Below are 26048 nucleotides of genomic sequence, written 5' to 3'. Positions count from 1 at the left end.
CAAAACAGGCATGGTTTAAGAGTCCTTAATGAAGTATCTGCAGTTCATAATATGGTTGTCGAATTAAAGCAGGGCCTTTTCCTGTGTTGGAAGAAATGCTCCCGGCATAAGCATATGCACATCTCTTAACTCTAGAAACCAGCATGTTACATCCTGGGTGAGGACTCAGAGTGATGTCCCCATCACAAAGCTGAAAAAACTTTTCTTTATCTGCCAAAAAAATAAAAGTCAGATCCATGGTGCAGTCACGATTGCTTCTCAGAGGTAGACTCCAGGTAGAACTGACACTTGGAGGTTGATAGGTTTGGTTGTGTCCCCCCCCCAAATCTCATCTTGAATTGTAGCTCCCATAATCCCCAGATATCGTGGGAAGGACCTGGTGGGAGGTAATTGAATCATGGGGATGGGTTTTCCCGTGCTGTTCTTGTGATAGTGAGTAAGTCTCATGAGAGCTGATGGTTTTATAAAGGGCAGATCCTCTGTGCATGCTGGCTTGCCTGCTGCCATGTAAGACATGCCTGTGCTTCTCTGCCACCTTCCACCATGATTGTGAGGCCTCCCCATCCACGTGGAACTGTGAGTCCATTAAACCTCTTTTTCTTTACAAATTACCCAGTCTCAGGTATGTCTTTATTAGCAGGGTAAGAACAGACTAATACAGAGGTGCTTTTTTCTGGAGGGACACTCTGATTAGTGTGAATAAAGGTGAGTGTTATGTAAGATGTTTTTCATCAGGACATGTTGTAACTTGTAAGAAAATAATCCAAATGGTACTTAGAAAATGTCTCAGTGATACCAGCCACGATGCTGAGGAGAGGTATTGTGGGCTTTTGGGAGCCAGACAGTCCTGGGTGAAACCTGTCTCTGCCACTTGTAGCTCTGTGATTTTAGGAACAATATGTAACTTTTGTGATCTTTAGTTGCCTCTGGAAAATCGAGATGATAATGCCGTTTTAGCAGCTGGAAAGTTGTGAGAAATCAAAGTAACCGTAAGATAAGTTCCTACCACACTATTTGCCATTGTCTATACAACTGTTGCTTTTAAAATAAAGATGGACTGGATGTGGTGGTGCACACCTGTAATCCCAGTACTTTGAGGCTGAGGTGGGCGGATCAGGAGTTCGAGACTAGCCTGGCCAACATGGTGAAACCCCATCTCTACTAAAAATTAGCCAGGCATAGTGGCAGGTGCCTATAATACCAGCTACTCAGAAGGCTGAGGCATGAGAATTGCTTGAACCCAGGAGGCAGAGGTTTCAGTGAGCCAAGATTGCGCCACTGCACTCCAGCCTGGGCAACGGAGCTAGACTCTGTCTAAACAAACAAACAAACCAAACCAAACCCCAAAAACATATAAAACTAGATGTTCCAACTAATGTCCTATCCTGGTTTTTAACTTTCTTTGGATCGAAATAAAAAATCAACAGCCTTCTTCTGATTTCTGACAGATTCTTTTGTGCTGGTGCCTTTGACTATCTCAAAACATGGCTGCAGGTGTTTTCCCAGCTGATGAAATGCTGGGACTGTCCTCTTGATAAAGTTAGTCTTCCTGGACAGTGGTGGCTGATTGGATTGGTTTGCTCCCATGTGCTAGGTTGAGTCTACCCTGCAGCGTCGGCTCCAGCAGCAGTGTGTTAAGGGCAGTGTTGGAACAGACTGTTCTCTCTATTTTCTGACCTGCCCAGGCATCCTGCAAATGGATGACATGTGAGCATGAGGATGGGTGCGGGAGGCGAAAGGGGGCTGAAACTGCAGGACAGAGCCAGGCGAAGTTGAGAACAAGAAGGAATTTCTGCTCTACACACACAGGGTTTTTAAATTAGAAAAATATCATGAGATGCAGAAAGCAGGGGCTCATGGTTTGTTTCTGATGTTCTTGGCTTGCGTTAAGGTGCCTCTCTCGACACATTTTCTAAGTGAGAAGTTGGAGCTAGTGTGACCCAGTTAACATTATAGGGCTCCGTCATTTCTGGGGATGCATCTGGTGACCATCCATCATGTAGCAAACACCTGCCTAAGAACAGAGCTGTGTCCCTGCGTCACTGGTGCACACAGCAGCATGCTCTAAGCTTGTTGATCCCTAGTTAGGCAATAATCACTTTTTCACTGAGATTAAGAAGGCCTTGTCCTGTAACTGGAGAGACAATGCCTCTATTCTAGAAGCTTGAGATCACAGTCTTTCCAGAGAGTGCATTTCCTTTTACATTTGCTAATATTTCTGATACTGTATTAGACTTGCTTGTCTATGCAGTTTCCCCAAACAATGTGTCTCTCTTGGCTTTCAGCTTTTATTAGACACAACCATCTCATTTCTGTAATTGTTCTCCTGTCAGGCCTGGCTCCATTATTCTCTGGCCTCCAGAGCTATTTGAGTTTCTTCTGGAGGGCTGAGAAGGCTGCACTCGCTTCCTCATTTCCAGTGGATCTGGGAAAACTCAGCTAAAGGAATTTAACATTTCGATCCACAAGATACTAACATTTTCAGTGGGTTGGCATCTTCTTCTTCCCTTAACTGTGAGACTCCAGAGCATACATTTTCAATGGAGGTGATATCACTGCTAGTGGAGGGAAAATTACTTCTGGGTGGTGGAGGGAAGCAAAAACTTACTCTTTTTATGTATAAAGCAAGATATACATATTTTGCATATAGAGAGAGATTTACATTTTATGGGCAGTATTAAAATTTCATGGGGGGACAATTAGGAAGAAATGTCTAAAAAGGTTCTTGGAGGTGATAATGAAGAGAGGTTAAAAAACACTGCTGAGAATTTTATTCTTCATGGCTCATATTACCCAGTCACAACAAATAATGTGCAAAATGAAACTCTTTAGTTCTCTCCTTGGGATGAAGAGTGGCCAGGTGCCATACGAGAAGGAAGGAAGAGCTGGTGTGTTCCCAATGAAGAGCAGTTCAAAACTCCTTGGGGAAAGTCATCCATGAGGTTTAAACAGCATTGGGATCTCCCAGAGGGTTTCAACATACCAACTCCTGGGTTCTGCAAGTGTACCCCAGAAACATTCTGGAATTCTGGACAGCACTTGGGCGATTCCTAAATATCCAGGCCAACACAAAGTCTGTAACCTCTGATCTAGAACAAGGAGAGAGAGTGACTTAAAAGGGAAGCTAGTTCAGTGTGGGGGCATGGGGCTATTTTGCAGGCATTTCCCTAACTAACTCCCTTCACCTCTGTGCTTTGGTAAACTAGACAGTACCTGGTTAGTTCACCAACTGTCCCCCTACCTTTTCCACTTTGATGCATTTGCTTATTGGGTGGTCTCTACTTGGAGTTCCCTTTCTTTTATCATAACCTAACAGCATTTTATTTACTCTATAAAAGGTATGTAGTTCCAATGTGACTCCTCTTGCAGGAAGCTTTTTGTTAACCTCTCCCAGTGCTGCTCCATTTTTTCATTGCATTTACCACATTCCACCTTACATTTTGATCATTTCTATGCATTGTCTTTTTTCCATTTTATTGAGGTATAATTTATATACCATAAAATCTGTCCATGCCAAGTATATAAGTCAATGGTTTTTAACAAATTCATAAAGTTGTGTAGTCATCACTGCACTCAGTTCTAAAACATTCCATCTCTTCAAAAAGTTGCTCATGCCCAATTGTGGTGAGTTCCTGTCCCATCTCTAGCTCCAAACAACCTACTTTCTTTCTCTGTAGCTTTCCATTTTCTGGACATTTCATACAAACAGAATCATGCAATATATATAGTCTTTCACATCTGGCTTCTTTCAATTAGCATATCTTTTTGAGGTTAATCTCCATCATAGCATGTATTCATAGTTTGTTCCATTTCATTGCCACTACTATTCATTGGTATTGGAATTTAGTAGCTACTGTATTTTTCATATTGTGTTGGTGTTATATTTTTGGGCATATCACATTTTGTTTCTCTATTAACCATTTATGGATGTTTGAGTTGTTTCCAATGTGATGTTATTATGAATAATTCTATTTGCTCTCAATATAAATGTATGTTTTTAATTCTCTTAGGTAGATACCTGGGAGTGGAATTACTGGGTCATGTGGTAAATTTATGTTTAACTTTTTAAGAAGCTGTTCAACTGCTTTTCAAAGTGGCTGTAACCATTTTATCTTTTATGTTCCCACTAGCAACATCTGAGTGTTCCAGTTTCCTCAGATGGAGGTGAATACTTTGTATTGTCTGTTTTGTTTTGTTTTGTTTTTTTGAGACGGACTCTTGCTCTGTCACCCAGGCTGGAGTGCAATGGTGTGATCTTAGTTCACTGCAACCTCCACTTCCTGGGTTCAAGTGATTCTCCTGCCTTAGCCTCCCAAGTAACTGGGATTACAGGTGCATGCCACTACGTCTGGCTAATTTTGTATTTTCAGTAGAGATGGGTTTCACCATGTTGGCCAGGCTGGTCTCAAACTCCTGACCTCAGGTGATCTGCCCATCTTGGCCTCCCAAAGTGCTGGGATTACAGGTGTGAGCCACCGTGCCTGGCCTGTTTATATATATATATTTCATTATACACATTCTACTGGGTGGGTAGTAGTATCTAATTGTGACATGTTACTTGCATTTCCCTAAAGACTAATGATGCTAAGCATCTTTTCAAATGCTTATTAGACGTTTGTATATCTTCCTTGGTGAAATATCTATTCAGATTACTTGCCTATTTTTAATTGAGTTGTTTGTCATTTTACTGTTGATTTGTAAGGTTGGTAGATAGTTTTGTTCAAATCATCTTTATCCCTACGATTTTCTGTCTCATTGTTTTATCAATTATTGAGAGGGATATTAACCTCTCCAAATATTATGGTTGCATTGTTTATTTCTCCTTTCATTTTGTCAGTTTTTACTTCATGTATTATGGGGCTCTATTATTAGGTTGATGTAGTTGCATTTACACCTGCCATTTTGTGATTTGTTTTATGTCTCAAGTCTTTTTTGTTCCTTTGTTTCTTCTTTATTGTAGTCTTTTGTGTTAAATATTTTCTCATGTTTCGTTTCAATTCCTTTTCCCCATGTTTTGAATTATTTTCTTAGTGATTGCTTGTATAGTATGTGTCTTAAGTTATCACAATGTAATTCAGGTCAGTACTAAATTTCTCTAGAACATGGAAACTTTCCTCCAATATAGCTCCATTTCATCCCCTTCCTTTGTAGTTTTATTGTCATATATATTACGTCTATATGTTATAAATGCAGTGTTATGATTCTATGCAATCTAATGCCTTTTAAAGAATTTAAGAGAAGAAGAAAAATACACTTATATAGCCTTTTGTATTTACTTACATATTTAACTTTTCTGGTGTTCTTTATTAATGTATATCTTAGTGTATATTTGAGTTACTACGTGGTATCATTTCCTTTCCATCTGAAGGAATTCCTTTATTATTTTTGCAAGGAAGATTTGCTAGCAGTGAATCCCCCAAGTCTTTGTTTATCTAGGAATATCTTTATCTTGCCTTCATTTTCAAATGAAAGCTTTGCCGGATGTAGAATTCTTGGTTGACAGTTTATTTTCTTTCAGAACTTTAAATATGTTGTTTCTGATAAAAAGTCAGCTCTTAATCTTATTGAGGACCCTGTGTGTGTGATGAGTTGCCATCTTTTCTTGCTGCTTTCACAATTTTCTGTTGGTCTTTGCCTTTAAACAAACTATAATGTGTCTAGGTGGGGATCTTTTTGTGTTTGTCCTTCTTTGGGGTTCATTGAACTTGTTGAACCTGTAGATTCTTATATTTCACTACATTTTGGATGTTTGGGCCATTATTTCTTCAATTTTTTTTCCTGCCTCTTTCTCTTTTTTCTTTATGGGACTCTATTGCATGTCTATTAGTATAGATGGTGTCCTAAAGGCATCTGAAGCTATGTTCATTTTTCTTCTCTGTTCTTCAGATTGCATAATTCTTACTGCTGTTTTCCAAGTTTACTGATTTACTGATTCTTTCTTCTGACATCTCATATCTGATATTGAGCTCTTTTTGGGACTTTTTTGTTTCATTTATTATACTTTTCAACTCTAGAATTTCCATTTGGTTCCTTTTTTTAAGAAAAATAATTTCTTTATCTCTTTTTTTAAGAGACAAGAGTCTCACTCTGTCACCCAGGCTGTAGTGCAGTAACATCATCATAGTTCCCTGAAACCTCAAACTCCTAGGCTCAAGTGATTCTCCCACCCCAGCCTCCTGAGCAGCTAGGGCTCTCTCCAGTGTGTGCTCATGGCTTTCTGGTCAACCAGAGATAATGCAGAGAGCTTAAGGATCCCTATAGCTGATTCCTATCTTCTGTTTAAAATTCTGTGTAGTTTGCCAGTCTTTTGCTTGCCCCAACCAGGACTACTGGTTGCAGCCTCAGGGTAGCTGAGGGGGATTTCCTTGTTTATTTGCAATCGATACTGCTTTCCTTACTGACAATGTGTGGAGTTTTTCACATCACATGCCAAACAAAGTGAACTCCCTCCAGCAGTGGGGTTGCTGGTATGCATGGCCAGCCCTGCCTGCCACTGTTGTGCCAACCTACATGGGAGTAGTAGGGAGGGCAAGAACCAGATTCCCACTGATCTACCCAGAAGTTTTAAATGAATTAATGCTCCTCAATTTGTTGTATGTTTTGTCCAAGGTCTTGAAATGGTTGTTTTTGATAGTTTTATCATTGTTTTTGAGAGGATTTGCCAGGCTTCTCACACTGCCATTCTAGCCCCATTGTCTTTTTCCATCTTCTAGAGAGGAAAACTCATGGGGCAGATAAAGTATGGACTCTGGCACCAGATTGCCTGGGCTTGAATCCTGATCCTGCCATTTATAAGCTGCAAGACCTTGGGCAAATTACTAGACCCTGGACAAATGACTTAGCTTTTGTGCTTCTGTATTTTCATCTGCAAACTGGAAATAATAATAGTACTTACCTAATGAGGTTAAGAATGAAATGGATTCATCTACATAGTGATAGCAACAGTGCTTGTTACTGCAAATGCAATATATTAGCTCTTTTTATTGGTGCAGCAAGGGCAGGGACTGTATCTTACTTGGCACTTTAAACCTTGCCCCACCATCCTTGGTCTGGTTTCTTGCACATAGTCAGCTCATTGATTCTCAGATCTTTCCTAAGTAATGCTTGACACACGGAGGAAATGAGGACAGCTCTCAGAGTAACTGAAGATGTAAGGAGGAGGGACTGCAGGGGACCTGAGGAACAGATGGCCTGGTGCCTCGTTGAGGCCAAAGGTTGGTCAGTGTGTTTTCCCTCCTAGCTCTAGGAACTGCCCAAATTGCCTGGTACTGCTCAGATGCCATTGAATTTGAGACGAGGTCTGTACACTTACATTTCCAATCCAAGAAGTCAATTAGCACAATTGCCACCATTTCAGAAGTTATCTTGTTTCGGGCACTTCCAGGAGTGGACAGGACAATGTGGCGAGGATGCTGATTTTTAGGTATTTTTGCAAAAGGGAGTGATTATGAGGGAGCTGTGGGAGAGCACGGGGTCTTATGGTGTGTACTCACCAACCTCAGCTGTTTCTCACCCACACAGAGCCATCGAGCAAATGAGAGATTGGTGCCTCTTCCTCCAGTGGACACAGCTAGGGTGAACAAAGTATGGGATGCCTTTGTAGAGGGAGGCATATGTCCTACGCAGCTGTATGCAGTGATCCTGGCTTAGCCATCACATGTCCAGCTCTGTGCTCGGGAGCAGGGCAGCATGGCCATGGGATAGTAGCCATAGATGTGAAATCTGCTTACCTGGGTTTGACTGAGGTATACCCAGCAAATGGGGACTTTCTTATGATTCTTAGCAGAAGGACTGAAGGAGGATGGCAGTGACAAGAAAGGTGATTGTTGAATTTAAGTTGTTTTACATGGATGAGGATCAGGTGTGCTTGTGGAGAGGGTAGGGGTAGAGCCAGTGGAGAGGGTGAGATTGAAGAGGAGGAAACAGGGCACAGTGATGGAGAAAGGTCTTCAGGAGATGGGAAGGAGTAAGTTGGGTAGAGGGATCTGTGTTCAACTGGAGGGAGGGCCATGCTTTTCCTGGGTGGAGGTGAGGTGCCCCACAGCACATGCCCTCACTCCCTTTCCTCTGAAGAGGGTCCCACATCTGGCTTCAGCAGGAAGAGGCACTGCTGTTACATCATGCACTGATGTTAGCCTCTCTACTCCTGTGTTCAATTACATGTACACATTTTGGTGTTTACTTGGGTGCTTATCGGTATAGCATTTTTAGCCCCTTGACCAGATACCATGCATCCAACAAGTAGGAAACTGTTTTACTCCTGAGGGAGCGAGACCAAGTAGTGATATGTCTACTTTTCTCCTAGCACGGGGGGAGTAGAATTGAACTGGGCATCAGGTGTGTCATTTGCAGGTGCATGATCCATTGCAAATTGCTTCATTCCTCTGGACTTCCGGTTCCTCCTAGTAGACTGCAAGGAATGGACTAGATCATATCAACATCCAATTAGCAGTTAATGTCCGTTGGTCCTGTGATCAGTCACTATGTGTCTCAGATGAAGCTAGTGAGGGTGTTTTGTGCCTGAGAAACACTAAAATAGGAGTAGAAGGATGCACAGGTCAATCAGAGCAGCAAGCTGGCAGAGGCAGGTCGGAGAAGGTGAGTTCTTACGGTTTGTGGTTGTTTTCTTCACTACTCTGACACTAAAATTGGACTTTGTTATTATTCTGGAAGCTTTTTTTTTTTTTTTTTTGAGATGGAGTCTCGCTCTGTCCCCCAGGCTGGAGTGCAGTTGGCGGCATCTCGGCTCACTGCAAGCTCTGCCTCCTGGGTTTATGCCATTCTCCTACCTCAGCCTCCTGAGTAGCTGGGACTACAGGCGCCCAGCTAGTTTTTTTGTATTTTTCAGTAGAGACGGGGTTTCACCGTGGTTAGCCAGGATGGTCTCGATCTCCTGACCTCGTGATCTGCCCGTCTTGGCCTCCCAAAGTGCTGGGATTACAGGTTTGAGCCACCGCGCCCGGCTGTATGGAAGCTTTTTAATGCTACATATAGGAGGATGCTATTTTGTTCTGACCTGTGTTTATTCCATACCTACACGCACAAGCTTTGGTAATCGTATTATTTTATTAGCGTATTTATGGAGGTTCATTTCCAAGAGAGGATATAATTAGGCAGAAATTGATTATCTTGGTAGTTAGGATTTAACCCTACCTGTCTGATGGTTTGCTCTTGAGGACTTTATATGCAATGATTTTTTACCCTGACCTGGTAGAGATGGGTTGTAAGCAGTACAGTCCTGTGGAATTACAAGTAAAATTTGAAGGCCAAGAAAAAAAGAAATGAGATGCTTATGCTCATCCCTGACATCCCACATCATTGCTCTCGCATGGCTGCAGGCTTGAGTCTGAGATTCCTGGGAACCAAAGCAAATGGGGAAATACGGCTATAATCACATTATTTATAGACTTTGGTTGGGTGTAGCTAAGGTAAGAGAAACAGTAGAACTAGTTCCCAGAAGAAGCAGAGCTTTTGCTAGACCTTCATTTTAAAAATGTCTCTTATCTGCCTTAAACCAATGTTTCTGATAGTATATATAGCTATCCCTTGGTATCTGTGGGATATCCAAGGCCCTCTGCAGATACCAAAATCTGAAGAAGCTCAAGTCTGTCCAAGAACATAGTATAGCATTGGACTTTAACTTATGAAATCCTCTCATATACTTTAAATCTTCTCTCGATTACTTGTAATACCTCATGCAGTATAAATGGTTCTTATGCTATTGGTTTTTAATTTATGTTATTTTGATTGCTGTGTATTTTTTATTTTTATTTTTTTCCGGATATTTGGATCCATGGTTGGTCAAATCCCTGGATAGACCTGTGGAAATGGACGGCAGGCTGTATATATGTTTTCAAGGGATGCTTAGGTTTTTTTTTTTTTCTTTTTCTTTTTTTTTTTTTTAAGTTACATGGTCAAGGGAGTTTCAGGAAATGCTACATAATATATATTTTGATGGATTTTTGACAGTGAATGTTACCATTTGAAAAACTTATAAAAGTCTTGTAAAGAAAAAAGAAAACTATATATCTTTGTTCAACCCACAGTTTTAAAAATTTCCCATGACCTCAGAACTCTTTTCCTCCTTACATAACTTTTAACAATAACTAAACTTATCATTACTTTTTAGGGCAAGTTTGGTCACCAATTTGCTTGGGGCTGCCCCTGCTTAGCTGATAGGCCCATTAGCCTTCATCCCCAGGTCAGGGGCCACCTCACCGACACAGGGGCACAGGGCTTGGTCACTTGGGTGCTATCGGACCAGTGGGGTTGGGCGTCAGTCCTGGCTCTGTGCCCTAGCTGTGTGGCATCAATGGGGTAGTTATCTTCTCTGGGCTCAGGTTCCTCATCTGTAGAATGGGATAATAATATTTCTGCCTCATGGAATCGTAGTGAATAAGTGTGTCAGAATATGTAAAGCACTCCATACTGGACTTGGCATAAGTCATAACAAATGTTCAATATGATTGTATTTAATGATACCCCCATTCCAGAGCTTGCTCTGATGAGACACTTTTCTCCTCAGTTGCTAGGGGCTAACTAACTATGTGCTCTTTCTTTGGGTACTGATTGTGTGTTTTTCTTTATTCCAGTAGAGAGAAGCTTTATTCATCCTTTATGATAATTGCCTGTTTTCATAGTTGTTGTCTCCATGATACTGTGAGCTGGTTGAGGGCAGAGACCAGGTCTTATCGAACTTTGCATATCCAGCCCCTGGAAGGGCACAGCTTTGCAATAAAGGATTTTCAGTGCATTTGACAGGAAGCCAGGGCCCTGGGGCATATAAATAAGCCTGATTCAGTGAAAACAATTCTGCCTAGCAGCATGTGTGTGTGCATAAATCATTAGTGCCTTAGACTAAGATCTCTGTCTTGAGAATATGTCTGATCCTCTATACATATTTGTTGAATGCTGAGGAAATCATTGAAATCATTATTCTTAAAGTTTCTCCAATAAAAGAGCCCTGGCACCACAGAAGTTGGTTCGTTAAAGGTGTGAAACACAAACTATTAATAATAGCCTGATGCAAAAATATCTGGAAGTGAATTGAAAGCTCTGATCCTGAGTGGTAGAAAATTCTATTAGTTGACTGTACCCAGGAGGGATGGAGAGTCTTTATTTTTCTATGATGGACCAAAGAGCTACAGAGAAAAATCAATGATGAGATTTATGAGTAGGAAGCAATTAAATTGAGTGTTTTTTTTTTTTTTTAAAGAAGAGAATCATGAAATGTTACATACTCTCTTAGAATGAATTGATGAACATAAAAATCCACTAAATAAGGAATAATAACATTTGCCTCAATTTTACTTTAGGGCCATTTAGAGGAAAGAGTGGAAGAAAAGGGAGATGAGAGAAACTAAGAAATGGAGTATAGAGGAAACAGTAGTCTGAGGAAGGTGCAAATAGTGAAGTAGAGAAAAATGCAGGTGATGGCAGAGACAGAGTCTTAAGAGACAGACCAAGGAGGCTATTTTTTTTGTTTGTTTGTTTTCTTTGAGATGGAGTCTCACTCTGTTGCCCAGGCTGGAGTGCACTGGTGCAATCTCAACTCACTGCACCTCTGCCACCCGGGTTCAAGCAATTCTCCTGCCTCAGCCTCCTGAGTAGCTGGGATTACAGGCACCTGCCATCACACCTGGCTAATATTTGTATTTTTAGTAGAGATGGGGTTTCACCATGTTGTCCAGGCTGGTCTTGAACTCCTGACCTCAGGTGATTCACCCACCTTGGCCTTGGCCTCCCAAAGTGCTAGGATTTTAGGCAGGAGCCACTGCACCTGGCCCAAGGAGGCTTTTTTTTTTTTTTTTCCTGAGACGGAGTCTCACTCTGTCGCCCAGGCTGGAGTGCAGTGGCATGATCTTGGCTCCACTGCAACCTCCGCCTCCCAGGTTCAAGTGATTCTCCTGCCTCAGCCTCCTGTGGAGCTGGGATTACAAGCATGTGCCACCATACCCAGCTAATTTTTTTTTTTTTTTTCATATTTTTAGTAGAGACGGGGTTTCACCATATTGGTTAGGGTAGTCTTGAACTCCTGACCTCAGATGATCTGCCCACCTCGGCCCCCCAAAGTGCTGGGATTACAGGCGTGAGCCAGTGCCTGGCCCCAAGGAGGCCTTTCTAAGGAAGGCCAGGCTGACTCTCACTCGCAGACTAGGTGATCAGAGAGAACGATAATGCCTTTATGAAAGACCCACGTGTAGAGAGGGCAGTACAGAGGCCCAGAGAGAGAGCCAGCAGCTTTCAGGATCCTGCTGCAAGGACGAGGAAAATTACCATGCACGACCCCAGGCATAACTGTGATGTGCAGGTGTGCAGAGCCTTTCTCTCCCTCATTTGGACCCTGTGACAAAACTATAAGGGGGTAATTGTTATCTCCATGTTATAGATGGGAAAGGAGAGTTGCAGGGGTGTTAAGTGCCTTTTGTCTCATATTATCCAGTTAATATGAAACTCAAAATCTCACACATTTTCCACTGTAACCCCTACCCCCACAACTTGCCCCCTAAAATGATGATGCTTTTGGTGTAGACTGGAGTTTACAGTCTGTGTCTATGAGATTCTCCATATGATTCTTAGTCTGCTTTTTTTTAAAGAAAAATGGTTTTAAAATGGTCCCCATTTATATGTGAACATGATCCAGGCTAAATCATTCCACCAGAAGTAAAACATCATTGACTAAATGTCTCTTTTCCCCAGTCGACACATGAGGTGGGTGTTCTCTTTGCCACCATAGCCGTGACAAGAGGCTGATCCTGTGTCGTCCTCTGTTACTTGGTTCTGCAGATCTAGGATCCTGGAATTCACAAGTGAATGCATTTTTTGTGCCATTTCCCTAGAACTGTAAATGACTCACTCCAAGGAGCTGCTGTCTAGATGAGAAACAAAACCTCACACTATTGCTGCTGCTGCTTTATCGTGGGGAAATGACTTCTGGGCTTAGGTGATTAAGTCTCTTTCTCCTGCTTTACTACAGGAAGACATGTCCTTGGCACATCAGACAAGATACTGAAGTTATCTTGCAAATTACTTTAATGAAATTAAAAAAAAAAAAAACTTGGCCGGGTGTGGTGGCGCACACCTGTAATCCCAACACTTTGGGAGGCTGAGGTGGGCGGATCACCAGAGGTCAGGAGTTCAAGACCAGCCTGGCCAAAATGGTGAAACCCCATCTCTACTAAAAATAGAAAAATTAGCCGGCGTGGTGGCGGGTGCCTGTAATCCCAGCTACTCGGGAGGCTGAGGCAGGAGAATTGCTTGAATCTGGGAGACGGAGATTTCAGTGAGCCAAGGTTGCGCCACTGCACTCCAGCCTGGGCGACAGAGTGAGACTCTGTCTCAAAACAAAACAAAACAAAAAAGAAACAAAAACACAAAAAAACTTGCATTAAAATTGTGCCTGGAATGACTTTTCTGTTACTGCAATAGGAGTGCTTCATATACTTACCAATGGCCAGTGTTTGTACTGCCAGACATAGGAATAGTGTGATTTCCCAAGCTAGATTTATGGAGATCAGGGTTTGGCATTCTACATATGGCCTGTGGACCAAATTTGGCCTGCTGCCTGTTTTTGTAAATAAAGTTTTATTGAAACACAGCCATTTCCATTTGTTTATATATTGTCCATGCATGCTGCTTTTGTGTTATGATGGTAGAGTCGAGTAGTTGCTATGGTGACCATATGGCCTAAATATCTACTGACTGGCTTTTTGCAGAGAAAGTATGCCAAACCCTGTTCAGGAACCCCTGTTGGGAAAGCCACAGGTTTTTGCAGGACCACAGCAAGGTTGACATCTCCTGCACTGTTTTTAGCATCTGCTCCCTGACATGGGCCCTGCTGCTGAGCATGCAGTCTGAGGGTACAGCTTCCCCGAAGCTCTCCAGGAAGAGCCCACTCAGTTCTGTCACGTCTGCCGCTACTCAGCAGAAGGGCTTTAAAATGCAGGCTCTCCACACTGCACTCAGGAGCTCTTCCTGGTCTCACAGAGCCTCCTGCTCTCTCAGCCTTCACAAGGGCTCCAGACTGAGCCAGGTGAGACTCTTGCCGGGACCTTTTGGCTCCACCTTGTTTGTTCCTTGCCTCCAATCAGCTACCTCCTCTGTTGAGCTGGAACTCTAAGGTGGCTCTGCCACAGGGGCCTTTCCTTGCTGTTACACCAGCATTAGATTGCTGAAGCCTCCTCTCTCCCCAGCACTGTGGAAACAGCTGCCTCGGCAGTCTCTCCTCACTCCCTGATACCTGCACAGCAGTGCCAGGTTAATATTGCAGAAGAGCGACTCCTGCTCAAGATTGGCTCCCCACTGACCTCTAAATCAAAGCCTCAGTCTGACCTTCAAGGCTGTTTTTATCTCAGACTACTACTCACAGTTCTCTGAAGCCACTCCATATTCCTACCCTTCCCCAGGGGTGGTCTAAACTCTCCCTCTGCCAGCCTCCTTGACGCCACTGATCTTTGCTCTTGGAATGTTGTGGCAGCCTCTCCCCTCCCACAGCTATTAAAATCTAGTTGATCCTTGTTAAATCTCAGGTATATATTCTTCCACACACAGCCAAATGAATGTTCTCGCTCCCTCAAACCTCTGCCACTCTGTTACCCTGTTGCAGGCTGTGCCATCGTTAGGTTGTTTCTTTCTGCTGTCCCCAGACTGTAAACTCCTACAGGGCAGCATGCTTTCTTAATCATGGTTATGTTTCTTGCATCTCCCACAGAGCAGACACTTGGCTGTGTGGGACTGAATTTGAAGTGAAGTCACAGAGCGTGCATACCAGTGATGTGGCTAGCTTTTTAGTGTGCACCTACTATGTGCCAGCTGCTCTGATGTATGACCTCATTAATGTCAGCAGAAGCAAGTATGTTCTCTCCACCACACAGGTGTGGAAACAGGCCCAGGAAGATTGACTTGACCAAATGCTGTCAAAGCCAGATGGGAACTGTTGCTCTCCTGCTCCAGACTTATACTGATAGGACCAGGCTGCTCTGGTGTAAACATCCATGCATGCACAGCCTCTCTGCCACCTGATACACATGCACACGCCTCTACCTGCATGCATGTTAGAGTCACCTAGGGAACTCTGAAAATACAGATGCCCAGTCTTGCAGGTGGGAGGAAAAACACAGGTGTTTTTCAAAAGCTCAGGTGATGCCAGTTCAGGTCAAGGCCCCTGCCACCCAGGCCAGAGTGAGAAGATGTACACACCTCTGGGAGAGCCCCTGAGTTGCTGCTGCCTGCCCCTAAGAATACGTGTTTATTTGTTAAGTGAATGCCTGATAGCCTTGCCCCTGGTTGGCAACTTTTGAGGGTGAGGATGGGCTCATGAGTACTTGGCCATGGTCTCTGAATGTGTCCTGTCCTATGGCAACATAGACTGAAGCTCTCCCTTTTGGGCTAAGTGCTCATAGTTGCAGTTGGCCTTAGTGTGACTTCAGCACTTTCCAGAAGGTGAGGCTCCCAGAAATGCATCCCAACATTTCCCACATGAGGAGACAGTGTCTGTATGAACTGGAAATGAGGAGGTGATAATTTCTATTTGTAGGTAACTTAAACTCTTTAATCTTTTGAATGGGGGAAGGCTTGTTGAGAAGAGGGAGTAAAGCAGAGGTACTCAAAGTGGGTCTTCTGATTAGCAGCATCAGTGTCACCAGGTGGCTTGTTAGAAATGCATAGTCTAGACCCCACTCCAGACCTGCAGAATCAGAGACTCTGGGCTTGGGGTTCAGCAGTCTCATCCCCTCTGGGGGTAATTTTACTGCCAGTGAAGGTTGAGAACCTTGGTTCTAGAATGATGCTGAGTATGTGCCTGGTGCCTGACATGGTCAATGGTCCTCATCTCCAGCTGGGTATCAGACACGTATCTATATCTATATACATATACATATCTATATCTATATAGATATATAGATATATTTTTTTGAGACGGAGTCTTGCTTTGTCACCCAGGCTGGAGTGCAGTGGTGCAATCTTGGCTCACTGCAACCTCTACCTCCCAGGTTCAAGCAGTTCTCCTGCCTCACCCTTCAGAGGAGCTGGGACTACAGGCATGTGCCACCGTGTCCAGCTAATTTTTGTATTTTTAGTAGAGATGAGGTTTCACCATGTTGGCCAGGATGGTCTCGATCTCTTGACCTTGTGATCTGCCTGCCTCATCCTCCCAAAGTGCTGGGATTACAGGCGTGAGCCACCGCGCCTGACTGGGACATCTATATTTTTAACAAGTGTTCCGGGACATTCTGAAATGCAAGCTGATATTTTTTTTTTTGAATAATCATTGTAGAAGCCTGATACATACTGCATTGTTTACATAATAACCTCATATACACTTGGTTCAGGATAAGGGCGCTTCCTCTTTCCTTTTCCTCTTGCAGTTGTGGCTCCTTCTCTAATTGTCAAGGCCTTCTCTATTAGTCCTGTTACCCATTAAGTAAAAACAGTCATTCCCTTCCACATGCTCTTCCTCAGGCTGGATTGTTCACTGCCACATAAAAGCCACAAGTGGGTTTTATGGCCTCATGCATACTTAATTAGTCTGTCTTCTCAAAATTGTGTTTTAAATGAGAGAAAACATTAGCCTCTGATCTAATTGATCCACAAAGCATCATTTCAGAATCTTTGCATGACTTCACTGTTGACCCAGACTGGCGTCGCAGTCCAGCAGAAGGCCACAGGTCAAGGAGGGAAAGGCCTTACTACTTCCTGTCACCCCTGTGAGTTGCTCTGCAAAGAGCAGGTGGGAGCCAGGACAAGAGCTGCAGGCATGGGCGTTATCTGTCTCTAAAAGAACTGATTATTTTCTGTTTTGCCCACAGCTGTCTCTGTCCCCATCACCCTTATCTGTCATCATCAGTGTGCACACCTGCATGATATTTTATGACACGGCACACCTGCTGAAATGGAGCAGTTGTCATGTTTCAGATTTGTTGTCTTGTGTGTATGTCATGAGGCATCATGGCAAAAATGAGATAGGGCTTCTGTTGTAACCCTTCCTCCCACTTTGTTACCCTCCAGCCTCATGGTGGGGTCCTAAAGCTGAAGACCTACCAGACTGCTTCAGCTGCCTCTCCAGGGGTGACTCTCTAGGGGACCCCACCCAGACATGTTCTTTTCCACTTCTGCATCCAGCTCCCTTTGGATCTCTCTCAAGACTCACACAAAGGCCTGGGTGAGGCTCCCCAAAGCCCCCTACCTCCCAGGTCTTTAGGCTGCCTTCCTTTATGTTCCCACATCGTGTCACCTATTATAAACCTCTGGTAGATCATTTATTCCATCATGTTTGTATGTATGTTTGTGTTGCAAAGGAAATAAATGAATTTGTTTTTACTTGCCCAGGCCCTTTAGAACTTCTTTGGGAGTATTTGAAAGCCATTTGAATGAGGCCAGGACTAGCTAAACTTCGTTTCTCAACAGCAGCAAATACCTGGTGTTTTAAAAGTGACAATCTAATCACATAACTAGGGCTGAGTGATTTGCAAGTTGGCCTTGACTTGGCTAGAAAGCACAATGGAAATAGGAGTTGGGATCAGAATGCCAGAGGTAGAGGGTGTCATAAATGTCATAACCCTGCTCTGCAGAGCTTGCCCAAGGCTAGGGCTGAAAGAGAGACCCCCAATAACGGGTGTCATGGCCTTACCCCCATGCTGCTCACTGCCATTAGAATCACCTGGGAGCTTTGAAAACATCCTAGGGCCCCCAGGCCGCTCCCCAGACGAGTTGGGTCAGAACCTCCTGGGTAGGACCAGGCCTTTGAAATTCTTAGCGCTCCCTAAGTGCCTCCAATCTGCAGGTAGGATTGAGAACCACGAGGCTCAAGGAGTTTGTTTAAATATGTGGGTTTCAAAATGAGGCTAAGAGGAATCACCTGGCTATAGCTTTTTTTTAGTAAAGGGAAATTGAATAGAGGCATGCTAATTAGCACAGGCGTGTGTTTGTATGTGCATAGATACATGTATCTGGACACTGCAGAGAGGTTGTATATGCTTGGATGTTTACAACAGTGTCCATATTTGTAGATTTGGAGGAAGGTTAGATCCATATGACTCTCCTTTTTGACCTTTCCTTAGCAGACACACCCAGTTGGTGAGCAGATCCAGCTCATTCTCCCTGAAATAGAACTCTGCCCTAAAATGCTCCTTCCATCTTTTCCTGTTCATTTCCATTGCCACTGTGTTGATGTGGCCTTTTCTTCTCCCCGCTCTCAATATGGCCCAGGTGTCTTCTCTGCTGGCATTCTTCCATCCTCCATTCACCACACCTGGTGTGACCCTCACACTATTAAACCTTTGCTGTTCTCCAGTGCTCACAGATAAATGATGATAATGATAATGGTTATAACTGACCCTTCCCTAGCATTAACATGTATGTGTTGTTGACTCCTGACACCAGCTCTGTGAGGTAGCACTCTTGTCGCCCTTTTATAGATGGGGAAACTAACGCGCAAAGTAACTTGGCCAAGGTTAGCCAGAGTCGGAATGGACCCAGGTGGTCTGGCCCCAGAGCCTCTGTTTTGCTGCGTCTCTCCATGTATTCCTGTCATGTAGGAAGGGAGAGGCTGCTCTTTGCTAACAGACTTTTCATCCATTATTTCTAATCTTCACATCCCTCCTGCTGAGTAGATACTATGATTCCTGTTTCATAGAATCCAGGCTGGGAGAGTTTGAATAACATGACTGAGGACACAGAGCTAAGGAAATAACAACAGGGATTCAAACCAGGTTTTCCTCCCTCCACCATCTGCATTCTATCTACTTAATTGCTCGGGATTGTCTAAATTCACCCCGTGGCATTTGTGGCTCCTTACAGTCTGTCCTCACCCCACCTTTCCAGCTATTTTCTTCCTTCCTTCCTTCCTTTCTTTTTTTTTTAAGCAAGGTCTTGCTCTATTGCGCAAACTGGAGTGCAGTGGCGCGATCTCAGCTCACTGCACCCTCCGCCTCCCGGGTTCAAGCGATTCTCCTGCCTCAGCCTCCTGAGTAGCTGGGATTATAGGTATGCACCACCACGCCTTGCTAAATTGTGTATTTTTAGTAGAGAAGGGATTTTGCGATGTTGGCTAGGCTGGTCTCGAACTCCTGGCCTCAGGTGACCTGCCCACCTTGGCCTCCCAAAGTGTTGGGATTACGGGTGTGAGCCACTGCTCCCGGCCCCAACTATTTTCTCTTCCATGATGAAATCATGCCACCCATCTTTGGCTCATGCTGTTCCTTTTGCCTGAAGTGTTCTTCCCTGCTCAGCAAGGACATCATTCAGCTGTTAGATCTCCCATGACAAGGACTCTTGTCTTGCTCATAGCACCCTGCATGGAATTTGCACACAACAGGAGAGAGTAGCCATCTCATTTTCTTACACTTCAAGAAGCCCTATAAGAGTGCATCTCATCGTGGCCCCCTTAGTGTGAGGTTTGCATCACACATCTCATCTCCAGTCCCTTTGTGTTATTCTTAGGTACATGTTTACCTTCTTGCTAGATGGCTTCTTCAGACCAGGTATCCTCTCTCCATCACTTTTCTCTTGTGTCTAGGGCATTGCCTGGCAAGCAGCAGATGTTCGGTATATATTTGTTTAACAAATGTAGGGCAGACAAGAATACAAAAAACGGGGAAATCATAATCAGTTGGAGGGCAGTTGGCAGAGTCATAGTGCTTAGAACAGTCAGGGGTGTATTTACCTGATGGCCTCTAGGGAAATGTACACTGTTTGGAAATTTCCAGAAGGAAGCAAAGAGCAAATGAATACCCCACTGGGCTAATTTAGCTTGTCCATTTTGCCACTTAGGTTTTGTTAAGTTTGTTTTTATTTTGAGATGGGGAACAGGCTTTGCTAGCCTCCTGCGGAAAATCCCCTGGTTCCTCTGTCTTCCTGGCATGGACTTTATCCCTAGTATATATTTGGGATTGTGTACAAACTGCGGACTTCAGGACTTTTATAGGACTTCATGGGCGGTCTGTGGTGGAGGTTTGTGGGGGTGGGGAAAGCAGTGTTTCCGGAAGAGGGAAGACGCTTTCAGGATGGAAACAGGTGCCAGAAAAAAACATTTTTGCTACTGGGAAAGTGAATTCGTTAACCGTTGAATTAGGGTTATGATACTAAATAAACGTCTTTCTGATTCGTCAGGTTAAAAGGCATTTACACAGCTGCCTTTTTGCACCTGGCACAGGAGGCCAGGTGGGAGGGTCCCGGGGGAAGGACAGAGCGCACTGTCAGGCGGGAAGGAGAGGCCTCCTGGGCATCTCCTTGGATTGTCTCTGACATTTCTTCTTGCCCCCTTCAGGTGAGCGTCCTGACCACCCTGGAGCGTAGGTTCAACCTGCAGAGCGCTGACGTGGGTGTGATCGCCAGCAGCTTCGAGATCGGGAACCTGGCGCTCATCCTCTTCGTGAGCTACTTCGGGGCGCGCGGGCATCGGCCGCGCCTAATCGGCTGCGGCGGCATCGTCATGGCGCTGGGCGCGCTGCTGTCGGCGCTGCCAGAGTTCCTGACCCACCAGTACAAGTACGAGGCAGGCGAGATCCGCTGGGGTGCCGAGGGCCGCGATGTCTGCGCCGCCAATGGCTCGGGCAGCGACGAGGGGCCCGACCCCGACCTCATCTGCCGCAACCGGACGGCTACTAACATGATGTACTTGCTGCTCATTGGGGCCCAGGTGCTCCTGGGCATCGGTGCTACCCCAGTGCAGCCCCTGGGCGTCTCCTACATCGACGACCACGTGCGGAGGAAGGACTCCTCGCTCTATATAGGTAGGAGCTGCCCCAGCCGTGTTAGCAAGAGACCGGGGTGTGTTGACGGTGGATAAAAGGGTGGCCTGGTGGACTTTGATTTTGCCGTTGTACTGATTCTCAGACTTGGCTGCACACCTGGTGTTCTTGAAAAATACTTATGCCTGGGGTTGCAACCTGGGCATTGAGACGTTTTTAAAAGTTCCCAGGTGATTCTCATGAGCAGCCGAATTTGAGCTCCAAGGGACTAGACCACTAACTGATTCAGTGGGAAAACATGACCGGGAGGAGTTGTATGTTTCTCTCTTCTTTTTGGGCGTGTATGTGGACTTTGGGCCTTCTGATGTTAGCCACCAATGTATACTTGGGGTCTACACATTGGAAACTGCAGCTTTGAAGAATCAAAATGATGTCCTGGTGATTGTCCTATTGCAGCTCAAAAGGAGAGGTGATGGCTTTGCCAGCATTTGGCATCATTCAAAGTTGGTGACTTCCGGTAATTTTTTCAATAACGGAAGTATGCATGGGAATTGGGTATTTAGAGAGAAATAAGGTATTTGTGTTTTGAAAAGTTATTTTTCACTGTCAGTTTCCGATGTTTTATACTGGAAGGATGGAAACCACTTGTGGGTGGGGGTTAAGAATCATCTGAGTGGCAAGTTATTTATTATGTGGCGGGCGGTGTTTTCAGTCTCTGTGGTGGGTTCTGTTGGATGGCTGCGTGTGAGGTGAGAGCTGGCCAGCCCAGCATCTCTATCCCTTGTTTACAAAGTATAATTTTGTCTCCTGTCAGCTGCTGGATTTTTCTGACACATCCTCAGTCACTGAGTGCTAAGCTTTGAAAAAATTACCTCTACCCAGGGAAGCTTTTTGCCTCCCAAAAGCAATGTGCCTTGAGGTAGAAAGTTAATTATATTATGGAGGTATAAGTGAAAATAGAATTTGAACTGGATTTGACATAAAGGTTCCTAACTGCCAAGCTTCAAGCTTGCTGAGATAGGACGGTTTGGAAGCAGGATACACTGGAATGCGGATTTTTCTCTGTGTCTTTCTGGCCTAGCTTTGGAGTAGATGCATTTACTGAACATGTATGTTGCACACAGATGTTCTGACTGGCTGTGAACAGGCTCTGGGCAGGAAAGGTGGAAGGAATGTGCGTCTCCATTCAGAGGATGGAGCACCAGTGTGCCTAGTCACCACCTACCTATGGAACAAAGTGGAAAAGAAAACGGCTCAGGCCAGAGATGGTTAGGGGTTTCCATTTGGGTATGGTGGAGGAAGGGAACTAAGGTAATCGTTTTTCTTTCGTTGCCTTAAAGCTTGAGTGAAAGCCGCTCCATGTGAGTTTTTTGCACACCAGATCATGGACTACAGCATGTAGCCACAAAAGTCTCCTGAGGTCCACCCTCTGACTTGACTGATGTCACCCTAGGCCTCTGGGAGAGTGGGTTTCTGGTAGAAATAACAGGAAGTAGATCCATCAGAGCACAGGGAATGAAATGGGGAGTGAAAACCTGAGTTGTTGTCTCTGCTCTTAGAATCAACTAGAAAAATTTCTCCCCAGAGTCACCTCTGAAGTCCCAACAGTGCTGTATCACTTCTGCCTAGGGCTTCCAGCCATAGTCGCCGAACCCTCTTCTGGAAGTGTCTCCTGATGAGTTAAGTTGTGCTATTTCCCTACACTGGGTGAGGGTTGGTTTGAATGTGCCAAAAGCTTTATGGTGAGGAAGCACTTTGGTTTGGGACATAGGGGTGTGGGAGGTGGACGCATGGACTGTAGGGCTGATCATTTGAGGCAGGAGGTCTTCTTGAATTCTGAGGCCTTGTCTATGGGATTTGCATTGAGTCTTTGGTAGGAAGAACTATTCAGCCAAATTTCTATTTGGTCACCCCATTCCTCTATGATAAGTCTGCATTTGGGGAGTGTTTCTTTGCATGACGTATGAACATCTTGGTGGCTCTTTTACATATGGCCAGATTCCAAAACATCGTAGCCCATGCCGTGGAGATGATAGTTCTGTGTCTCTGCACTGGTTTCATGAGTTTGTGTTTATAGGGATCAGGAGAGGAGAAATCTTTTGCATAGATTGACCTCAATAGGTGGCCTTTTATTCCATACATGGTTTATCTCCAGGTATAATTTAAGGTCATAGCATATGCAGAGCATAACTGGTTCATTTATTTATTGTATGAGCTATAAAAAAAGTGTTTGTGGTAGTGAGAATATTTCAAAGTGTATCTCCTCTAATATGGCACTAGTTCCTGAAGCCACTTAACTTTACTTCAGAGTATTTGGGGTAGCCCACTGAACAGTATTGATATAAAATTCTGGTCTCTTAACTCCCTGAAGAGGAGGAAAGTCTCAAGGGACTGATGCTGGGACCCTAGGTGTAAATGTGTATCCATAGGGGAGGAATAACATGTGTACCCCTGGTTCCAGCTCCTGCAGAGCTGGTCTAGAGAGGGGCCCACAACCAGCTGTCTGATCATATGCCTAAATTGTAATACCATAGTGAAGATTGAAAGGATTCTAAATATGGCATGTGTAAAACACCAGCTTGTTCTTGAGCTGAGCCTTTCCTGTGGGTGTCAGCAGGGAAGAGAATGATCAACATGCACAGCTCAGGCTGCAGATCAGTGGTGATGATACCTGCCCCTGGGTTGCCCACATCGTGGGTCACTAGATGGGTGCTGTTTGTACATTGGTGGCTGTGTCATAGCTTCCACTACAACCCAGGGCAAAGTGAAGCATTCCATCCTGAATCAAGCTGATATTTTCCAGTGAAATGACTTACTTGCTTTGACCTCTTGTGGCTGAGCCGCTGCCAGACTCCTGGATTCCTGGATGGGCTATTCACAAGGGGCTCCTCTGGCTGGCACCATTCTTCAGCCAGTCCTTTCCATTGTGGGAGGGAGCCAAGGGAACTCATTACCAGGGGACAAAACTGGATGAATGGGGACTCAGCTCTGCTGGCAGGCTTTCACTGCGGCATCATGTGGCACCCAGCCTCACAGTCCAGCCAGATAGTGACCCGTGGGTGGCACGTGGCACTCTTTGTTCTTAGAGTGACTGCATGGGCATGGTGGCAGTGGAGACCATGGGGCCCCTACTGAGGTCCGAGAATCCATTCTTTGGGAGTCTAGTCATGCCTCTAGCTCCATGTTGTGACCTTCCATTAACCCAGTTTTCTTAGCTGTCCTTCTGTTTCTCTAAGTTCAAAACACAAGTCGTATTTGCTTTTTATGAAAGTGTAAGTAGGATGATGTAATGGACTTACTGTGCTCTTTCATTAGGTTGCCCCCCCTTTTTTTTCCAAGGAGGAAACGGTGAAATGGGAGTAGTAAAAAGATTTCTAAATAACTTTATTCCTAGTTAAAAAGCATTACATGTTCACTGTTTACAATTTTGAATATGTAGAAAAAGAATAATTAGAGAATATTTACTTGTAGCTTTATGGTGTACATAATTCCATTCTCTTTTCTGCATTAGTATGCTTTTCTATGAAAGTATGTTCATGATAAATGATATTTTGTAATTTCATTTCTCTTAATATTTCATGAGAATTTCCTTGTTACTAAATATTCTATGACATTATTGCTGCATATATAATATTCCCTTCTGAATATATATGATAATATTTAATACTTTCTATAGTTGGACATGGATTTTTAAAATTTTTGCTGTTTTAAACAAAGCAGATGGTAAAGTGTGATTCTGAGAGGTTGAGTAACTTACCCAAACTCACTTGCCTGGATAGGGCTGGGCTGTGCATCTAAAAGTGACGCTTATTTCAGGTATGTCTGGGATCTGCTCACAAGGCTGGGATGGGAGCTCAAGGGTGGTGCCTGGTCCTAGGAGTCAGGTACAAGCCAGGGCATTCCACGAGACAGCCCGAAGCCTCCTGGGCATAAAAATTGCTGCAGGAGCCAGGAAGGTGGGAAGACAGCAGTGTGTCTGGAGTCCAAGGAGAGAGGTGCTACTGAAATGGAGAATGAGTGTCAGAGCCAGAATGGAGAGTTAGAGGTAGGATGGAGAGAGAGGAAGATGGTCTTAGCTAAGGTTCACGTCTGGGTTCTGGAAAGAGCTTGTGCCCCTGTTTCATAGTGCTTTGAGCTGAGATGGCTGCAAATCAGACCTTCGACATCTGGGGCAGCAGCAGCTGATCTGTTCCATCTTTTGCTCAGCTCTTTCCAGTAATGTGGGTGCCATACCTTCACATGCCATTCATTCTGTTTTTGAACTGCAGTAGCCACTAGGAGGTTTTTTAAAATGTTGTGTTAGAAATAGGCCACCTTACAACTTCTCATACCCTGTGTTCTGGTTATGCCCTCTGGATCTACCATGAAAAATCCCTATCCCTCTTCCATATTTTGATGGCTCCCCAAATAGTTGAGCACTAACCTTTCATGGGTAGGCAGAGGGTATCTAAAGCTTGGCTCTTCTAGGCTAAGACCTTTGCTCTATGCTTGATGGGGTTTCCTACCATACTTCCTTCTTAAGAGGGATGCCAAGGGCTGGGGAGCTCATTACCAGAGGACAAAACCAGATGAATGGGGGATGTGGGATATGGCATTGTATTAGTTTGCTAGGGCTGCCTTCAGCAAACACCACAGACTGGGTGGCTTAAATGACAGAAGTGTATTTTCTTATAGTTTTAGAGGCTGGAAGTCTTAAGATTAAGGTGCCACAGGGTTGGCATCCTCTGCGGTCTCTCTCCTTGAATTTCAGATGGTTGCCTTTTCTCTGTGTCCTCACGTGGTCTTTCTTCTGCATACACATCCCTGGTGTCTCTCTGTGTATCCAATTTACTCCTCTTACAAGGTCACCAGTAAGATTGGTTTAGACCCACCCATATTAGTTCATTTAACCTTAATTGCCTCTTTAAAGAACTTGTCTCCAAATATAGTCAGTCACATGCTGATGTTCTGGGGGTTAGGGCTTCAATATATGAATTTGGGGGAAGGAACACTATTCAGCCTGTAACAGACACCAAAGAGATCAGGACCAAACTAAGACTGCACTCCTGCCTCTTGTGCCCAAAGTTTTCTGTAAGGAACTGTATTGTCATTTTTTTCTCTAAGTACTTGAGGAATTGATGATGTAGTTTTTTTTTTTTTTTTAAATAGCTTTTAAAAATTATAGAATCACAAGTTGTGGCAAAATACAGGAAAGTCCCCTGTATCCTTCATCCTGTTTCCCCTGCCGTTGATGTCATGGTAACTGCCATACAATAGCAAAACCAGGAAATTAACATTGCTATAATCCATAAAGTTTATTCAGATTTCTCCAGATTTTTTTTTTTTCATTGTAGAGACGAAGTCTCACTTTGTCACCCAGGC

The 26048-nt window shown here is 44.2% G+C and overlaps 1 protein-coding gene across 3 annotated transcripts in view; it reads left to right on the top strand.

Moving 5' to 3' along the window:
* Positions 1 to 26048, top strand: part of SLCO3A1 (solute carrier organic anion transporter family member 3A1) — a 316038-nt gene that overhangs the window by 42802 nt on the left and 247188 nt on the right. For all 3 annotated transcript variants that reach the window (XM_007990478.3, XM_007990477.3, XM_007990479.3), the window contains exon 2: positions 20264 to 20729. In XM_007990478.3, the coding sequence (XP_007988669.1) occupies positions 20264 to 20729 (466 nt within the window). The remainder of the gene's footprint in view (positions 1 to 20263; positions 20730 to 26048) is intronic.

The sequence above is a fragment of the Chlorocebus sabaeus genome, chromosome 29 (assembly GCF_047675955.1).
Source record: "Chlorocebus sabaeus isolate Y175 chromosome 29, mChlSab1.0.hap1, whole genome shotgun sequence".
NCBI lineage: Eukaryota > Metazoa > Chordata > Mammalia > Primates > Cercopithecidae > Chlorocebus > Chlorocebus sabaeus.
The sequence above is the reverse complement of the archived record's forward strand: the minus strand, read 5'-3'. Positions and strand labels throughout refer to the sequence as shown.